The sequence below is a fragment of the Ptychodera flava genome, chromosome 16 (genome assembly GCF_041260155.1).
Source record: "Ptychodera flava strain L36383 chromosome 16, AS_Pfla_20210202, whole genome shotgun sequence".
NCBI lineage: Eukaryota > Metazoa > Hemichordata > Enteropneusta > Ptychoderidae > Ptychodera > Ptychodera flava.
Genome location: NC_091943.1, coordinates 5,270,921 through 5,291,315, shown reverse-complemented (window position 1 = coordinate 5,291,315; position 20,395 = coordinate 5,270,921). Strand labels below are relative to the sequence as shown.

The window sequence follows — 20,395 nt, the reverse complement described above, 5'->3', positions numbered from 1 at the left end:
AAGGTCACATATAGGGCCTGTCGGCTGTGTAGGGAAATTACATGAAGCGCTCAATGTTTTGAAGTTTTCTGATTGTCTGTTCTGTTACGGAAAAACAGTTGGCATGAGGATTTGCCATGTCGATGATTAAAATAAAGGATTCTGAAACTAGTAGAAGCGTTATTCACATCTAATGGGTGTATTCTTACTGTGAAAAGTAGTGTTGGGGAGACTGGACGCAGCAATAAGCATTTTATTCAATTGAGGGCGCTATTTTCTTTGACTCCTGCCGTTCCACATACCATCACCATAGGCCTTTGCAGGCAGTTGACTATTGTCTATGGTCTCTTGGATGGAAGATGGATGAATTATACCATAGACAGTCGAGAAACTATTATTATACACAATAAAAGTGTTGCCAAATGGTCATTTCAAATGTTTTGTCTAAAATCTGTTGGCGAGACTGAGATTTAAAGTTACACTTTAATTATAACTTTAAATAGGCGACTGATTTCAGTATGCTTAAACGACTTTCTGTAGTTTATTGACATGAATCTTTGTCCATTTCCCAGAATGATTGACAAAAGCTCTATATTAGTTTCGATTCATCTTCGTTTTGTCTCTACCACGAAATTTGTACAGAGAGGCCAAAGATTCAAACAATGCCAAATCGATGCATGTGATTGTAAGGACATCAGAGGGAGCCAGTCTACTACTCATTTTTTACTGCAAACATTACACAAAGTTACTCACAACTGTCCTTTAGGAATTGAGGTTAGTTAGTTTACTACACAAGTGATATGCATCACTGATTTGAACTTTTTCAGCTAAAGTCATTACTACTATTTCGTCATACGGTTTTCAAACTGTCAACAAAACTCCCAATTAATACAGCATTTTTGTTACTGTTAGCCCTGACTTCACAAGGTGAAACCCCCAAATCACAGATAGTTCAAAAGCAGTTGATGTATCTGATGGTGACCAATAGGGATAGAAAATGAAAGCAGTTTTCTTTAAACAAATCTTGCAGAGTCATTCATAAACTCTCCTGCCATAAACTTTGTATCATTGTGAAGTATCTTAAGTGTCGCATCATTACTTTAGATGACACAGAACAGTTAGAGTGCCTGAACAAAATGTCAAACCTGAAATACTTGCTATGAAATAACACCAGTTAACAGTGTGTACAGTGAAAAACTTTTCACCAAAAGCATCTATCAATGTTTTACCAGAAACCTTTGCATCATTGAGCAATTTTTAATCCCAGTAATATATTTTTTTGGAAAACTCATTTTATTTGAAATGGAATGAGTTAAGGAACACACATTTCCTGTATCTTGTTTGGTTTCTGATCCTTTGCTAACTATTAATTACTGATGACACATTGGTTATCATACTTTATGCTGCTGTATGTCTCCTCAAATGTATGTCACCACACACTCATTATACTGCATTGAGTGTGTCCTCCAAGGCATTCTGGTACACACTGATTATACTGTATTCAAAGTGGACAAAGTACACAAAACTATTAACATATTCATTCTAAAACATTACTTTATTACCCTTACACAAATTACATTTAAGGGATATTTCTTTGGACACTGTTGTCATGGCAACAAAGAAACTTTGTGACAACAGTGTTGCCAGGGAACAAGAAAGTTGTCTTGGGCTACAGCTACAATATCATACATCTTGGAATAAATGAAATGGAATAATTTTCATTGTCTGTTGCCATGGAAATGAAGACAGAATGTCAAGATTTGTGTTTTCTTTCATCAACATGACATAATTTGACTGGATACTTTTCACCTTCCAAGTAACTTAAAGCTTCTTACCCAAATTCACAGATTGCCATGGCAATCTATTAAAAGAGTACATTATCTCTGAAACGGATGGGCAGTACTCAATAACACTGAGGGCTGACAGACTATCAGCCTCTAAGCACAACCCTGTACTACCAAAGAACATTAAAACAAAAACCACTTGTTTTGTACCCGCTAAGGATGTCCTATACAGTACCTAAGATGTACACTTTCCTATATACACTATAATAAATAAGACTATATTGACAGTTTACAAGACTTGGTAGGTTTTTACAATGCTGCCGCCACATGAAATAAAACCAAGGATGATGTAATACACCTGAAGATGGTTGACATCTACTGCATGCAACTATGATATATAAGGATTTCACTGGGTAGCTTGCTGAGTTTTAGGCTCCCTCCAACTCCAAATGGATCCACTCCTGACATATATTACTGTCAGGTACGGAACATATGGAAAACTTGAAGATTTCATGTCATTATTCCATGAAAAACTTCATCTTTTAGAGCACATGGTCGCAGACTCCACGCCAAGCTAATGAATCCCAGATTAGTAATTTGCATCATACAAGATGACAGAATTACAAAATGTTCAAAATGAAATTAGCAATAGGAGCATGCATCGTCAAGACATGATAAAGCACTTTCTACTTCAGGCAAAATCTAAAAAATATCCATTATTTCAGCAATTTGTTTAAATTTCAATGTAAGTCCTTGTGATGCTATATGAGGGCGGTGGTATTAAAGGCTTTTCTAGATACTTTCAAAAGAACAGCGCAAATTATACAACTATGTACACTGTAAGAACTCACTGCAAATCAACATGTCATACTTTACTGTAACTATATACAATAAGTCGTAACATTTGTCTTAGCATTTGCTAACACGTTAATTGTTTAAGATTATTTTTTTTAATTTGTTGCTATAGTATCCCAAGATTGTACAATGAGAATATTACTGTAAGTCTGCATGAGACGGAGAAAAACAAAACAGCAAAGAGATATAATATTGAGACAAATAAAACACAGATATTAAAATAAATGACTTGCCACCAAACCATTCTTGTGAAACATCTACAAAATGCCAGCAGATTGAATTCAATTCAGCTCACTAGGAATCTTTACAGGAATTTATAGAACATCAATACAGGTGCATTCGTAAGAAACTAACTCATATGCAAATCAACTGATATTGAATTTAAATAGCTTACAGAAGTGACTCCGTTCTTGCGGTATCAGCAACACAATCTGCTAATCAAGGTTGTCTGATTCAAATACCATAATAAGATGGACTATTTCTTTTAGCTGATGGGCAGGAAGAAAGTAATGGGATACTGGCTATTTCAGTTTATACACTAATTGCAGAGAGCTGAGAATGCAATAGATCAAAAGGTTGTTGGTTGATGATTTTTTTTTATTTTTTGAGGAAGTATTGAAAACAGATTCTGGGGGATAGCTAGGGTTGGACTGGTGGCGGGGGAAATAGTAATCATATGACACCTGTACGGTATTTCTACATACATTTTCATGCATAAAATACCAGTACAAGTTTCAATATTATAAAACTCGGTATTTCAAATCGTGAGGTAAAAGCTGGGTAAGATCATGGAAGGGGTATTCCATACAACTGGACAGTCCGTCTAAGGTTCATGTTTTATCACAGAGTCTGGAATTATGTTGTTTTCCATCCTACAATTTGACAAGCTTAAGTACATACAGCCACCTGTGAGATCACAACTAACTTGTGCATTGATCACCTTAGATCTCTAATTCCCTTACAGTGCATCGATATTTCAAACATGATAAAAAGCATAACATAAACAAATTTCTGTGTTTTGTTATTTTTGAAAATGCAAATGGAACGTTAATTGAATTTGTTAATGAACCACAGCACTGTAAGAGTTCGCAGGATTGTTTGACAAGTCATTTTATAAACTTGTGGTTACGTCGGCCTCATCTTCCTTCCTTTTTTTTAATGGTTTTTACATGATGCCATATCTACATCATCTCTGCATATTATATTTTTCTGCATTGAAAAGTAACAAGGAAATGGACACAAAGTATTGCACTTGTACAGTTTGCTTTCTATCAGTACACAATTTACAGTCTGAAATCACCATACTCTTTTCCAAGAAAACTGGTCAACAACATCCTGTATTCTACTCTATTTCAGACTTTCTAATTTGTGGACTTATCAGATCTATCAAACTCTGACCACATGCTTCTCCCTCACTGTTCCTACAAATGGAATGTTCCTTGTGAAGTCGTCGGTACGGTCTTTGCCCAGTCCTGCCCACTTCAGATGGTGCAGAAGTCCTGCCCACTTCAGATGGTGCAGAAGGGAAATGAATTAGGTCAGATGAACACAGACGCATGAAATAAATTATTTCATCATTGTGTTTTTGTAGGATATTCCTACCCCTGAGTGACTTCTGCTAATTTGTTTATCATAAAATAAGGCTCTAAGGAACAAAACAACTTCAATCAATCGGCGTGAATTTTTCCCTTAACCATTGCTATGTAAATATAAGGATATACTGCTGCAGTATGATACTTTGTACTGTGCCTATTAGTGTGACTACAGCATTTATGTACATTACCGGACTCAGTCATGCTGAGTACAATTATATCATGCCACACTACATGAATATTGAACACACTATGATAAATGACATTAAAACCATTAGCATGTTCTATAAATAGTTGACCGTTATCAATTCAGTTATGCATGCATTCAATATTAATAGCCTGATAATCAACCCTTTAACATGGCGGTTTCTTGGTCCTACATCTTACAAACATAACCAACTTCAACAGCGGTACTCAAGAATTTCTCTGCCAACCGACAGTTAGTGTCCATTTCCTTGACTTTCTCAGATTTTACCAATAATTTTCAGCTAGATGTATTATCTGTTGTAAGACTTAAACCAATCATGATTGCTTTCTTGATTCAGTTTAAAATAAACTCTAAATAAATAGAATATATTTTTCTTTATTTTCATTAACCAATAGTCCTTTTCCGTTGTCATGGAAACATTTTATTTTTCATCTTTGGCCACTGGAGATTGTGGATCTTGGTCTTGGTCATCACTAAAGAGTGGGTTTTTCACCGTCATTTCACCAGCCTGTTAAAGTAAACCAAAATGTCAAAGAAATAAGTTTTCCAGATTATTTGAGAAGTTGTGCATCTACGTAGAGAAAACACAACCACGTCTTTGGGTTTCTAAATGCATTATGTACATTAGAACAGTTTTCTCTTTTATGGCAATATTACAGATTTTTACAGATACAAGAACAATGAGGTAAATGCCAAAATGGGAGACAGAAAATGGTTGAATCTGAGTTTGGTGTTTCTGATATATTTGTCACAGAATGCTAAAGGCTTTTGAACATGCACCAAGTACAGAAGAAAACTTTGCAATGCAAAATCTTATACTGTGATGGATTAATCTGTGTTTGTGAGTTTGTCCTTTGAAGGTCAAATTCAGTGAATGCGTAAACCTGAAAAGACCGATGGGCTATACATTAGTTTGGGATAAGCAAGTTACAGTCAAAGCAAACACAGCTTGTAATTGTAATCGCACTAACACCTTAGTAAATACTGGTAGGTGTCGCAAATCCAACTTTTTTGTTGTCTAAAGGTTGATCAACTGATGAGATAAAAACATTAAGAAACATCTTTGGATAAACATTTTCACTATCATTTTATCTTACAATCACCATTTACAAACATTTTTAAGAATACCTTTTTATGTTAAGAGAATTTTACAACAATTGTGAGAGAAAATCAAAAGTGTCTTTTGACTACTTAATGTGCACTTACAATGAACACTACATCTGTACAATAAATAGCTTAATGTTGTTCTCCGGTAAGAAAGCTTTGACAACATAGAGTTACTTTACAAAGTCTCAGGATTTGATGATGTATGCAATTGGAAATGAAGATTAACAAGACCTACCGGAGCAAGACCAGGACATTCATACACTGTGTAGTCTCCTTCTTCATTCTCTTCTTCAGAATCATCATCTGATGCGTCTTGTTTTGCTTCACCATTTGAACGACTGTTTAGCATGAAACCAATACAAGGGAACATTAATGACCTCTATTTGACCCTTCTGTAGCCTTGTCTTCTGGAAACCATGCATCTCAGCTTACAACCTAATATCATTACTTTGCAGATTTGAGTACACACTAGATTGATATATGTGTTTTTAATGGCTCAGAGGAACATACATAACAGCAGATTCTCTTGTTATGTGAAATTCCAAACATCATGGTAAATGATACCAAAATATTTCTGTTCCACTACATATATCACAAAATTTGTTAATTCATCCAACAACATTCAAAGACAATCTTCAATATATTCATCCAGTAACCTTTCATCCTTGAAGTCAGGCTACCTGTCCTCATTTTATCAAAAACCTTCTATGCAGGGTCAATAGTACATTTATGAAAGCTTTGCGTGAAGGGCGCTTTCCTGGAAGTTTATTCTCATTGAAAGCTTCTAATTTCTCATGCTTGTACAAGAGCATCTTAACAATGAATGGATTTTGAAAGTTGTTTTTTACGGGGTTGAAGTAACAATGACCAAGGTGGACACCATCTGCCATGGTTAGAACCAAAGCTTTTTTTTCGAAAACTCAAAGTAGGATGCTACTGAAAATGTAAGATTTATACCTTTCCATTGCTATCATTTGTTGTTTCTGGTGTTGGTAATGATACATTTGAGCACTCTGTGCAAGTTTTCTGTCGCCATTCTGAAAACAAATATCAATGGCATTAGTATACATATGCAAGATGCTGAAGTAAATATGATATGCTTGGAGAAAAAGTAAAAGAGTTATATTTTTCTTGCTACTATCACATAACGACATGCCCTTCACAGGCAAATTTCGAATTGCTTGTTTTACCTCACCAAGGAGTTCCCTAAATTTCTCTGTCAAATGTCTGTGTTTATACAGTGATATTTCCACGCTATGATAATTTGCACTTCAAAACAACTTTCTATTTTCACACAACTGAACTCTCTTATGTGATACAGAAAAGGGAACTGAAAACATGACATCATGGCACATTGGCCACTATAGACATCTTACCACTTTCTGCTGATTGCTGATTCAATATCAAAAATTGTGCAAGGATACTTTCAGTCAGTTCATGGACAAAGCTTTACATCTGTCACATTTGAATGACACATAGCAACCTCTGACAGCTGCCGAAACTATACCTGGAAAATGAACCTTGTGCGACAGACAATATCAGTGTTACAATATCTTGATTTTGTTAAAATGTCCACAGAGGTGTCGATAATGTGAGATTAGTCACAAAACCTTACACTGAAGAATGGCAAGGTACTCACAGAAATGGCAGATGATTTGGTACTTGGTCCAGTCACACCATAGGCCGGATAATCTGCCTCACCAGCTGCCTTGGCACTCTGATGAAGTCTGAAATTAAACAAACAGTAATGTGATGATCAGAATTACTCTGGTACAAATTTCAGCAATTCTTCAGGGATCAGAATTCTCCCCACATTATGTATTCAACTCACAGAAAAATATTGTGTCATTGTTGACCAGTGATAACATAAAATCCATGAAGAAATACAGTGACAAAGAAAAGACACGCAGAAAGAAACTAGGAAATATCAAAATGATACACACAGTGCCTGACAAACCGAATCAAAGAAAAAACATTGCCTGACATATAACAACAAACAAACATTATAATACACACACTTGAATTCTTATTGCAGGAACCATAGATCCATCTCATCTAATATTACCAAATCATTCTCAAGGTTTAACGCAGTAAACCTTTGTATTTTCTACAAGCAGTCTGACCTTATTAGATATATGACTCTTGGCTAGGATTTAACTCTGTATCCACAGCAACACAACCTCATCATCATCATGATGTACTTCGTCTTCAATGCATTTCAGTATGGCCTTATAAATGATATTTGATCGGCACATCTTACAGATGAATTTCGATACATATTTATGTGTGGCTTTTTATTAATTTTGATTTTCTAGAAACAGACCAACTGTTTCTGAATATCAGTAATTCCAGTAAATCCCTTGGGCGACTGCCTTGTAACACTGATATCTCTCTGTTACAAATGTTCACAGTTGTTTCCCAGAATTTACCAGATCTCCATCAAAATTGAGATGTTCTTATAAGACACTACATCACATTTCCCCTAAGCATGTCAGTCAGGAAGCCATAAGAAATCCACAGTGTCTTCAAATTACCTGATTGCAAAACATCTTTCTTAGAAGTTCTATAATTCTAGGAAAGCACCTCACTTTAAAAACGTTTCAATATTTCAGATTCAATCTGAAGATTGATAGCAGGCCTTTGCAACTGACAGTTGGAAATATGATAATCTAAAACACACTTTAGAAAGATAACGGCATATACTCATCATTACCTGATAAAACTACATTATTAAATTCAATCTGAGGTACATAGAGAGGAATTTCCATGAAATACCGGTATAATATTCCCTTGTTTTCACAGCAAGCCTTGCATGGAACAATACAATCAAGAATTTTTTCTGTACAATGTCTACAATATCATGTCTTGCATATATATACACAGCAGTGCAACAGTTAGAGAATTTCATCACTTAGAGTGTGTTGGGTATATTCATACATTTATAGAAACATAACTGAATTAAATTAATAAGTACCTTGCATGATATGAATAAATATTTGGACCTTAACAATGCAAATTTTGGACTGAGAGAACTATATTTCCTTAAGTTTGCAGATGAAGAACAGTTACAAATCATTGCATTCCTTCTCTGGGAAAAATTTTGATTTGATTATTCCCAAAATACTAATTTTCTCCACATTTCCTCGACCAGCAAAGAACTAAGATTTTCACCCTCTCAATATTATGGTTTGGCCCACATCAATTGTTATGAATGGTGAGTGTAGACCTGAGTACAGGGAATTGGGGGTGAATAGGTTACAAGTGAAAATCCATCCTGGAGGCACATTTTGTCTTGGAAACACATGTACTGTATGTGTTAGTAGCCTCCTACAGAATATGTCAAAATGTGCTAGGTCAGTGTAGTAAAATATGAAAGTTCATCAGTATTATAGAAATATGTCACAACAAGACTGTAGAAAATAGGGACAAGACACATAATAATAAGAGCAAATTGTGAAACCATGTAAACATTTACATAAATATTTCTGTTGGATTTTGTTCTGTTAAGGTTAGAAACAAAATACAGAAAAGCTTTCATAGTAGAAAAACATTCCAAACATAGCGCTGTTATATCTATGACTTTCTTTGAACAAATACCAGTATGGTAAATCATGCAACAAAATATGTCTTTAGTTAGAGCAAAGATTGATTGCAGGTAAATAAATTGCACATGTATGGCATGTATGATGATCTACTGGTAGACTCATTGAAAATTATCACATGTTATGTCTTAGCTTGGGGAGAATTCAACACACAGCATACCCAGCAATGTGTTGCCATGTGATTCCCCTATTATTATCTTTGTATCTATTCTTTATATCATGTCTGCACGTGCCTTTAAACTGTTTTACAAACTTATCTTTTGATAAGAAACCTTCAATTCTACCAGTACAAGGCATAATCTGTCACAGAGTTCACAAAGACACACGGGAACGTAACGTGGAAGTATGAATCACGTTCTACATACAATGCGAGTATGAACCTCAATGTCTCAAAAATTATATCATCTGCAATTTTAATATTGAAAACAATAGTAATCTTTATCCTTTTCTTAACCCCCCCAATTATCAATTCAACTGTGTTCACATACATTTACTGCATGCTGCAAGAGCTTATATTAGTGATAATTCTACCATGATATTTTTTCATGCAATCCAATATATCAATTCATATAAATTGTTTATTGATACAGCCACATGGTCATTGAAAAATGTGCATGTGATATATGAAATAATTCTATAAGATGAAACAGTTCACCGAAACAGTCTGAGCTTACAAAAATGAAATCCCCTTAAAAAAATTTCAAGGAAAGAATTGTTAATGCATGTATTACAACACCTATAAAAAGGTAATACAAGGCATAAACAGTAATAATAAAATGTCACTTTCTCTCCATCACCTCATGGCATTTGGTTGTGTGAATGAAAGCTAAAAGGTTTCAGTGTACACGTGATAGGAATTTATCCAAAAGGTAATTTATTCTCTCCCTGTCATGATTGTATTTATCTTTTAATATCAGTTAATGTTAAATATTTTAGAGAGAGGTACAAAATTTCATTTCATGGTGCATGAAGTGATGGATATGGGCAGGAACTGTGAGAGGAATACCTTCTGGTGTACCTCACTATTCATCCAAGCCATCAAAAATGAAACTGCTTGTCAAGGTGGCAGGAATAGAATTGTTGTAAGCTGATATGTGCGAGGCATATATGTGAAAATAATGCCACAGGATCATCGATATTGGTTTTGTCATTTCAAATCAATGGAACACGAGATGACTGACATCTTATTTAGTGAAATAATTCAGTCAGAATATGAACAGAAGCTAGTGATAATTAAAGTGTCTGGATTGATTTTTTTACATGCCAGCCTCTGACGGTTATAGCAATATTTGGTCCTTTGTATTTGTGGATTGAACTCATTCATTACAAGGTAATTATGGAGATCCTAGATAGAACTTTCCAAATCAAATCTTAAATTCCAGTTGTGGTGAAAACTATATATAAATTATTGCATTAATAATCTACATGCTGCATAAAGGAATGGTAATGTGTAAATATTTAAAGTGACAACACAAAAAATATGACAATAGAATGGATCATAAGATTTACTGTACTCAGTCTGCACACCACAGATTATGTCATTTGCTACAACTACAATGGGCACTTTAAACCATTTCTTTTTTGTTCTTGGAATAATTTAAGATTATTACAGAGAGGTAAAAATGGCAAAAAATGAATATATGTGAAAAAAGACTGCTTCCTTGCAAACAATGGTTGAAAAGAACAAGAAGTTTTCATCACGAAGAATACAAATCAGAAAATTTCTTTCATGTTTCCTTCATGGCATTTTTAAAATTTTTCTGTTCACAAAGAACAAAGAGGACTTTTTTATGAAGTATTCATAGGGTTTCCACAGAATATAAACCTGTAATTGTTTTTATCGCAGGCATTTCATGGCTTTTCTGAATGACGCAAGAAGAATAAATATTAAATATTATTGAAAATTCTACACTGGTAACTTTTTCACTGGGTATTTAAAAATATGATTTGTTTGTTTTGTTTGGACATTGTTGTTCTGAATATAATCATCAGAAAATATTTCATCAGACTAAAGAACTGAAATGGAAAGAAAATTCAACTACCCATACCAGAATATATACAAGACTGGTTCATGAATTATTTTATTTATCGAGGTCAACTAAATAATTGAAAGGTGTAATATTTCTTTATGTCTAGTATATCTCATGGAAAATTTATCCTCGACAGAAACTCCACATATTTGCTATAACAAATGACATGTTGATTCCATGATGGAATATACACAGTATAGATGTATGTCCTGTAGTGAGATGCTATTTTTTCACTATCTGCATAATTAGAAAAGTGACTCTGCTTAAAATGTTCATGTTCTTACTGTACAGACTTTGTACAAAAGAACTGTTCAACTTCTATTTCTTGATGACAGGTTTAGCAAACTGGATACAAGAATAATGGTGAAATCTTAAAAAGACATCAGTGTAGAGATTGGTTACTGTTCAATGAATGTTTTTATTTAAAACCTTTTAGTCAGTTTTTTAGTTCTATACTGTTCTGTCTCTCCAGTCACACCATAATTCAGTAGTTTCTTGATTAGATTCAAATTCACAAAGTATGTGCTTAATAACAAAGAGAACTGTGTTTGAAAAAGTACAGATGATTGGGTTGACTCAGACGTCACAACAGTAGAGTCACTTAGCACAGACAGTGTCTCACTCGGAGGTACAGTATATCTGCAGTTATCAACTATTGAAATATTGACATGTACAATATAGCTGCTGTCATTTTCCTACTGTGCTGTTCTCAACATGAATTCAATATCTTGTACATACTGAACATTTGTGATCAATTCTCATCCTCCACCAATATTACGATCTATAAATCAATATTCATAACAAAATCTAGCTAGGAATATTAATCCAGAAACTGCATTAAAATACACTATAATCTGTAGTAGGCATTTTAAGTAGCAGTACACTGTGTACCGTGTAACAGCATTCAATTTTAAACCAAAATTGTTGAGGTTGAATTTCATGCTAAATTGCCACTGTAATGTACAGTGATATTTGGACTCGATAAGGTTCATTGACACTGCCCAGCAAGTCTTGCGAAGATTGTTGGAGCCACAGAAACATATGCCTGAAAGCTATTCATTGTTGCTAGGAATACTTCTCTTGACAAACAACCAAATGATTTACATGAGCAATGAGAAAGAACTATCCTGTAAACAGTCTAAGGGGCATTGTCCTTCAGATGCCAAGGACAAAACAATTCTTCCAGATTGATATGTTATTATCGTATAAATACTCAACAAACGAAATCATCCAACAACAACATGTCAGTCTTTTCAAGGTACCTATCAAATATTCATGCTTTTCCTCCTAATCTTTTTCTCACTACTGATTTAAAATTGTCAATATTCTGTTTTGTCTAAAAAATGAGAAGTGATATTCTGTCCATATAAAATCACCAATCCATTGTCCGTAATTTGATTTAATAACTTGTTCTGTTGGACCCATCACTATTCTTGTAATGTCGCAATACTGCCTTGAAATTTTGATAACTAGCTCCACATATTTAATACTGCAGATAGCGCTATAATCGAAGGATTATGGAAGTATTCATAATATCATTAAAACTAATGATTTTAGATGATGTCATCTACCTCCAATGATGCTAACATAATTGTCTGACATTCTAAAGTACGTAGAAAATGCAAATCACAACAAATCTAATTTCCAGACAGACGATACTGTCGCAGAATTTTAAACCGACAACCAATATGCTGTGCTTTTATGCCAAGCAGACGATTCTCATCGAAAGACATCAACACACACTACTGTTTTTCAGATGTGTTTGTTTGGTTTTCATTTAAGTATATTGTATCTCATCTCAAATTAGACCATAATTGATTTCTTTAAAATCCTTCAGTGTTAGTTATGGTTGGTCTGTCCATGTAAATGTTCCTTTTTAGAAAATTCATACTAAGTTCTATGTCAATTTCAGATGGTTTCAGATATTGCCATGTCTTAAATTCTCATAGTCAACAACCAGTACTAAGCCAACTGATCTGCCAAGTTTTGTTTCTATTGTAATAGCTGATGAATATATATACTTGCAAAATGTTAGAATCTGTCACATTATTCCAGTACCAGAAAAATCTACCAGCAAAATTCACACTTGATTGGCAATTTGACAATGCCGTGCCAGGCCCCTTGAAAACCGCACAGTTTATATGGAAATCCATCTCCAGGGAGATACAGCTTAGGATACGGATCTCATCTTTAGTGTTGTTTTTCCATGATAAATCATTCATCTATCCTGGGAATAAAATTCATTGTGAAGGCCATTTTCAACTTAATGAACTGCTCTATATTCATGTCAAATGATAAAAGTTGCCCGGCACGAGTAAGGTCACCATTTCCAACAGGGAATACGTGTTCTAATTGCCAGCATAATGCTTTGTCGCTACGTCTTTATACTTTTCTTTCCTTTTATCTTTCTTGCTTTCTCTCGTTCCCCGTTTTATGTATTTTTTGATCTGAATTGAAAGGTACTTGCTGTATTTGTTATTAATGAAACAATCAGTTTGACACAATAAAAGATAATTATTTCATCTTTTGAATGTCCTTCATCAGTCTATCCTGTATGAATTTTACATGTGAGATCAGATGATTATGCTGCCATACTGTATCACTGAAATTATTCAAAAATGTAAAAAAGATTTATAAGGAATATTGCTGATGGGGGTCTTCACTGTTCATATATTTGAATTTACTGAATATAAATACTGTTTTTAATTGGTCTGAAACAGTTCATCCCACATGAAAACATCACTGCTGTGCTCTCTACAAATGTTCCCACAAGAGTAAACATTCATGTTTACTCTAGTATAGACAATTCCACCAAAGAGTAAGATTTGAAATGTGATCACTGATAAGGGGGTATACCAGTATGACCCATATCATTTGGTTCTCTACTCCTGGGTTAAAACTTCATTATTCTTTCACAAATCCGAACATCCGAGCCTGCTGTGAACTTGTGAAACATCTAACATATACACATGGTACATGTACAAAACACTCCATGTAAAACCCCCACATTACACTCAATTTCTTATTCTCATTTCCTTAGGTAATACAACATTACATACTACACAAATCTATTCAGACTTATCCTTGACATGTTCAATTTGAAAACGACACACAAAAAAGGACTAACAGGAAGACACACTGAAACCAGAACAGATTCCTTCGTGTGATGTGTTGCCTTTTCACCATGCATAACAGATAAAAATCTGCAATGTTCATGGCATTGAAATATGTAGTGATGATAGTGTCACCTGGAGAACAGACCTGGATATGGGCTTCCACAATAGAGGGTGACTCACCTACTGTATGAAAACAATGAGTGGGAGGGTAAAAGCTGCACGCGTGAGTAGGTTATTATGCCTGAGAGAATTTACCATCCTAGCAAGATAAATATTTATTTAAGTTTACCCACAGTAGGCATTAAGTCCAGTACCTTATAGCAGTGTCCAGATGAATTATTCATGAAAACAACACACAGGTAAATAAATACAACTGATAAAGAATAAAAGATATCTAAACTACTGATAACAGAAAAAGAAACATAGGGCCAAAGTCCCTGAAGCTACTATAGACATGGATACAAAATTAAGTATTTCCTTACTGTATGAAATTATCTCACTAAGGTCATCCTACGGACAAGTAAACTAAATATTAAAGCTGTCTGACCAGCGGTTTTGAAAGAACAAAGCAACTCCACAGTTGACAGAGCTCTGTTGAGTTATGTAGAGAATAACCTTTGTGACACATGTATTGATGAAAGAAGGTGGATATCTTTGATTAACATTGTGAGTTCTGTTTAATAAGTTGAGACTGTACATACTCAGAGAAAGCACACTGAAGAGACAAAGGTTTGAAACTTAAGAAGTTCAAGGTCATCAAAAGCATTATAAGGAATCATGTTACACTTTCATTGCACTGTTTACACAGATTGCATAATTGCTATAAATAGCACATGAGGAATCTTTATACAGCCCAGCTTTACCATAAAAACCCTATCACTTTGACCATTCTTTTAATTGACCACTCTATTTTTTTCCTCAAAAAGTAATTTTATTTTATCCTTACCAAGTCAACCATAAATGGAAATTAGAACTTTCTCTATCTCTATCTCTATTGACTATTTTGAGCAATTTCTTTTAGATAACATACAGGGCACAATAAATGACGGTTTAGAATATGTCAAAGTTGGGATTCAGGAAAGTTGCCTTTACATGTTTTAATCCTCCAAGATGGTAAGCATTTCACTATGAACTGTCAAAAAAAGTTGAACTTTCTGATAATTCTACACTAAAATTATTTTGGCTTTGATGATTTCCTAATTAATTCAATTATTTTTTCTGGGTGAATTGATAGGGTTTATACAGTACAAGAATTACATACAATGTAAGTCAAATTTTGACCAAAAATGACAAAAAAATTCCTTAAAAATACAGATTTGCATATTTCATCACAATTTGAACAAGTCTAAGTTGGGTTACCCCTAGGGACCTGTATACCAAATAACAAAGCTGTCTGACCAGCGGTTATGAAGAAGAAGATTTTTTACCAAAAACACCTTTTTTGGCATTAATTTGCCTATTTTCAACAATATCAAAAAATTAAAAAAATAGTTTCTCAAAATCGTATTTTTCATCTACACAACAAATATCAAATCAGTAAGTACTGCGGTTCTCAAGATATTTGAGTGGACGGACGCCTCACAAACGACATACATACATACATACATACATACATACATACATACATACATACATACATACAGACTGACGACGGACGCCGGACGGACACCATCCCAATAGCTTCTATAGACTATAGTCTATAGTAGCTAAAAAAACAGGAAGATAATGCTTGGAATAATAAACCATGACTTGATAAACATGATACCCTGATGTTCACATACCGTAGAGTTATACATTGTGGGGCAGACCTTGGAATAAATCGGTTATCATGGATACTGACAATGCCTGGGAAGGCTTTCAAGAAAAGGCAATCTCCAAATCAACCACAAATTATAACAAAATACAAAAATGTTAGTATACCAACAACAGCTTATATACACTGTGGATAGAAAAACATGAAAATACCTGCAGGTTCAGCTGTACAATTTAAAAAAAAATTACCAACAGAAAATGAGTTCAGTGTTCCTGTCACTGTTGACTGAAGTTACAGCTAAATACTTGACAGTGGAGAAAGAAATTCACAAAAACTCACGATACTGTAACATTGAAGTTTGGAAATTAATGTGTGGCTGTGCATGGATAGTTCTAACATTGAGGCATAAACAACCACTTTTCTCATATTGCCATGGAAACTCGGCATTATAACCCTTGTGAAAAGAGTAGCTGAATGATATACTGGTACATGATCATCAAGGCAATGATGAAAATTATGATGGATATGATGCTACAAGAATACAGCTGTCTTTCTGCTCTAGATATTGATACTGCCCACACTCATCACACTCATCCAGGCCATCTATGAAAACAATGCAACCATGAAACGTGACATCCCCAGCTCCTGATTAGCATTAGATGACTTACTCAGTACTTATTGCATTGGAAGGGAATCTAATCAATAACAATGCAATCCACCTTGATGTTTTCAAGGATAAAATCACGACCGTCGTGACCGTATCATCATATGCTTTCTTTCAAAATTAGAGAAAATAAGATTGATGTATGAACAAAGAGACGGAACTTACAATCTTTCCGATGGATGAAGAAGTTTGTAAATTTCTGTAGAACAGTATCTGAAGAAGTCATTACACATGTAACAGCAACAAAACAGGTAACGTAGGTTGTAGGATGTAGATGGCATGGCTGAACACACAGCAGTCTAATCTTCCTGGGATATAACTCTATTCCTAGGCTAAAAGCACCAGTAAGGCAGCATTTGCCAAAGTGGCAATTTCATCAAGTCCTTCTTCAGTGATGCACTGAATGCATCTTTTTAGATGGCTGAGATGAAGTGCCTTGTAGAGATCTACAGCTATGTATCCTTGAACCGTAGAGAGCAGCAGCAATGTCCCCCTCTTCAAGATGACATTATCTGAGCAAAGTATGACAATCCACAGCTCCTTACAACATAGGTCTTAAGGCCAAATCACTAACCCTCTACAGCCAGCAGTCATCCGCAACAACATCTGATGTATGCTTAAAATAATGAAGACACTAAACAACTAGAAGATCACGTCTGGTGACAAGCAGAAACACAAAGAAGAAAATGAACTGAAATCAAGCAGTGTTTGTGGCTCATTATTCAGTCACAATATGGTTTCTCATTAGCATTTCCCATCCTTCTGCTTATCATAATTAGGATAGCCAAGACTTGCATTACCTCATGCATATACTCCTGATAGAACACTCGCATATTTTGACTGTCTCTCATGTCATTTGCCAAGCTAACACCTGACAGCTATAATTACTTCCTTTGCAATTTCACTGCTATTCACTTTCATACATCTCAGTCTGTCACAGTTCACTTCTATGCCATTGTATTGAATTGGATTGGAGCTCTGTACACTGGGAGGCCATCACAGGTCAAATATAATCCAACTTTCACAGTCTGACAAAATTGTTCAGTTTTCCTTTCTTAATGATGGTGTAATATTTACAGAGTTATGCTTATTTGCTGGTAACAACAGCCATGTCAAAATATGAAAAATAAAACAACATCAAAAATCACAAACTGGCGTTTCAAGACAATTTTGTCAGACGTTGAAAATGTTGGAAATATAAGTAAGAAGACATGTAATATTCAATCAAGTTTCTTTGACTGAAGCAGATGTAACTTCTCATGCTAGCATGCATACTATATTATGGCACTTGGCTTGTCAAAGATCTTTGTTGTTGCCTGGCAATAAGTAAATGGACTTTTAGGCGTTAAACTTGCATCATCAAAATACAAAACTGTAATTTACAGGACTGATCAAGAAATAATAGGACGGTCCAATTTTTAAATGGATTAGTTTCAGAATCTAAGAAATTTCAAATAGATAAATTTTCAGGAGTTGAGCAGCTCTATTGCGCTTCAGAGTAAAGTGGGCTTCAAGACACGTAAGCAAAATCAATTTTTACGCATTCCCGTTGGAGGAATGCCTGATTAAACAACAATGTAAACAGATGGGAATCATTCTAATGGATCCTGGACTGACTGATGCAAGGTCAATACAATGGCTTCAGATTCATCACATGACTCAGATGAAAGAATCATTCCCCCGATTCAGAGCATTATTCATTTCAAATTCAAATCTGCTGACAAAAAGATAAATTTTTACTAAGGTGAAGCAGTATCACTGCTTCGCTTGATTGTACATTTCCCACGGTAAAACCAAAACTGGATTGTACCGGTACTTGATAAAAACTTTCCGTTTCCAGAAACTTTCCGTTTCCAGAGAATTTCTATCCATCAGTGCTCTAAGATCAAAGTTTCAGATCAACTGAAGAGCTTATCAATCAGTATTTAATTATGACAATGAGATAACATGTAAATAAATCAAAAACATACTTATATCTTCATGAATTCAGCAAAATTTTAAAAGCAATGCTTAGCAATATTTGTTAGCTGATAAAAACCTGTTTGGTTTATATTTTTATCTCTCAACAATCTATCTTATACTTACAATACACCTACTGAGAATAATGTCATTTAATTGACTGTCGTATTAGTAATAAACACAATCCTGCATTCTCCCTTGATTTTGAGATATGGTACAAATACTGGAATTTCAATGGTTTTCCAACGACTGAATCTGAATTAAGTTCTGCAAGTCACGTTCACATTGTACTGCACCATAGACCCTTCAAGGTCTATTACTGCACACACCAACAATCATCTCTCTGATATCCTGCTTGAGGGCTCCCTTTCAATTGACAAGTTCATTGCAAAAACTTCATTTTCTTCTTCACCATCTCAACTCCGTATGATAAACCATCCACACTACAACCTCAGAGTGTCAGTTTGACAGTACAATGTTTCATTCAATATATCCATCTTGACAAAAAATTATCAGTGAGTGCAATCTTTATATAAAATATTGATTTTGTACAGCTATTTCTGGAATGGTTAACAATGTCAGTTCATTAGTACAGAAGGCTAGTTTACCAGTGGGATATCTTATGTAACATACAGTAAAAGGTTTGATTTTCTGAATGAGATAATTCAGCTTGATCCTAGGATGGGGTAGGACTTAGCTTTTGAAAACTTTGGTATCTAATAATATAATACCCATTCTCGCGAGCCAGACCATGATTTCCGTTCCGCTGACCTACGCAAAAATCAAGCGCTAAGCTGTTGCCGTAAAGAGGCGCGTGGTTTACGACGATGTATAATACCCTACATTTGAACACTGTATTTAGCTTTCAAAAAACTTGACTGTTTAAAAATACAAGAAATCTTAACTTCCCGGTTATTTATTTAATCAGGAACATTTTTATCAACAAATCAGGAGACTTTGAATCAATTTAGACAGTTGTGTTTACAACAAAATATGATCAAATATGGGTATGTTGTGAGTTCTCAGACAGTTCAACTGCCAGGGTAAATATTACTTATCTATATGACTAGTGGTGACTAATGGTGACTAAAATTCACAAGCATGTCTATACTACTTTCAAAGACACACACCAATAATTGTGAAATTAAGCAAATCCAATCTGAGCAACACTAATGTCAAAGTTATCACGCAAAAAGCAATAAAGCTTTCTTAAATGAGTTTTCCAGACCCTTTAAAACCATGGCAATATTTTACACGTCATTGGTTTCCCAAGATCGCTCAACAAATCCAGTAATTAAGGGTAGACTATTACATTCTTGCTTTCCTGACATTTAATCAGGAATTGAAACCAAGACAGACTCTTTGAATGTGTACTCAGGGTACCCCTGTGACATGACCATTGCTGTGTGACAAGTTATTACCTTCTATTCACCGAGTGTGATTGCCAATGTAACTAACTGAAATGACTCACCTACTGATTCACTTTCTTTATTTGTTCCTTTTCCCATTGCCTTATCAATTTTCTATCACAGACAAACGATAATTGAATACCAATGACGAACACTGATGGCACCTGGTTTTTTTCTTTTCTTTGCTATTTTCCCTTTGAAATATGGAATTAATACAGCCCTACACAATTATATTGTAATAGTAGCAATCATGAGCTGATGATAATACAAGAGGATATTTCCTGTCCTGTCCTTTCCCAATCATTATACATTAAAACTAAACAGTCCAAGCTTCATG

The 20,395-nt window shown here is 34.7% G+C and overlaps 1 protein-coding gene across 2 annotated transcripts in view; it reads right to left on the bottom strand.

Moving 5' to 3' along the window:
* Positions 1–1,515: 1,515 nt before the first annotated feature.
* Positions 1,516–20,395, bottom strand: part of LOC139152608 (neural proliferation differentiation and control protein 1-like) — a 99,503-nt gene continuing 80,623 nt past the window's right edge. For both annotated transcript variants that reach the window (XM_070725847.1, XM_070725848.1), the window contains exons 5-8: positions 7,165–7,252; positions 6,483–6,562; positions 5,761–5,863; positions 1,516–4,926 (exon numbers count right to left, since the gene is read on the bottom strand). In XM_070725847.1, the coding sequence (XP_070581948.1) occupies positions 4,840–4,926; positions 5,761–5,863; positions 6,483–6,562; positions 7,165–7,252 (358 nt within the window). In that variant the 3' untranslated portion in view covers positions 1,516–4,839. The remainder of the gene's footprint in view (positions 4,927–5,760; positions 5,864–6,482; positions 6,563–7,164; positions 7,253–20,395) is intronic.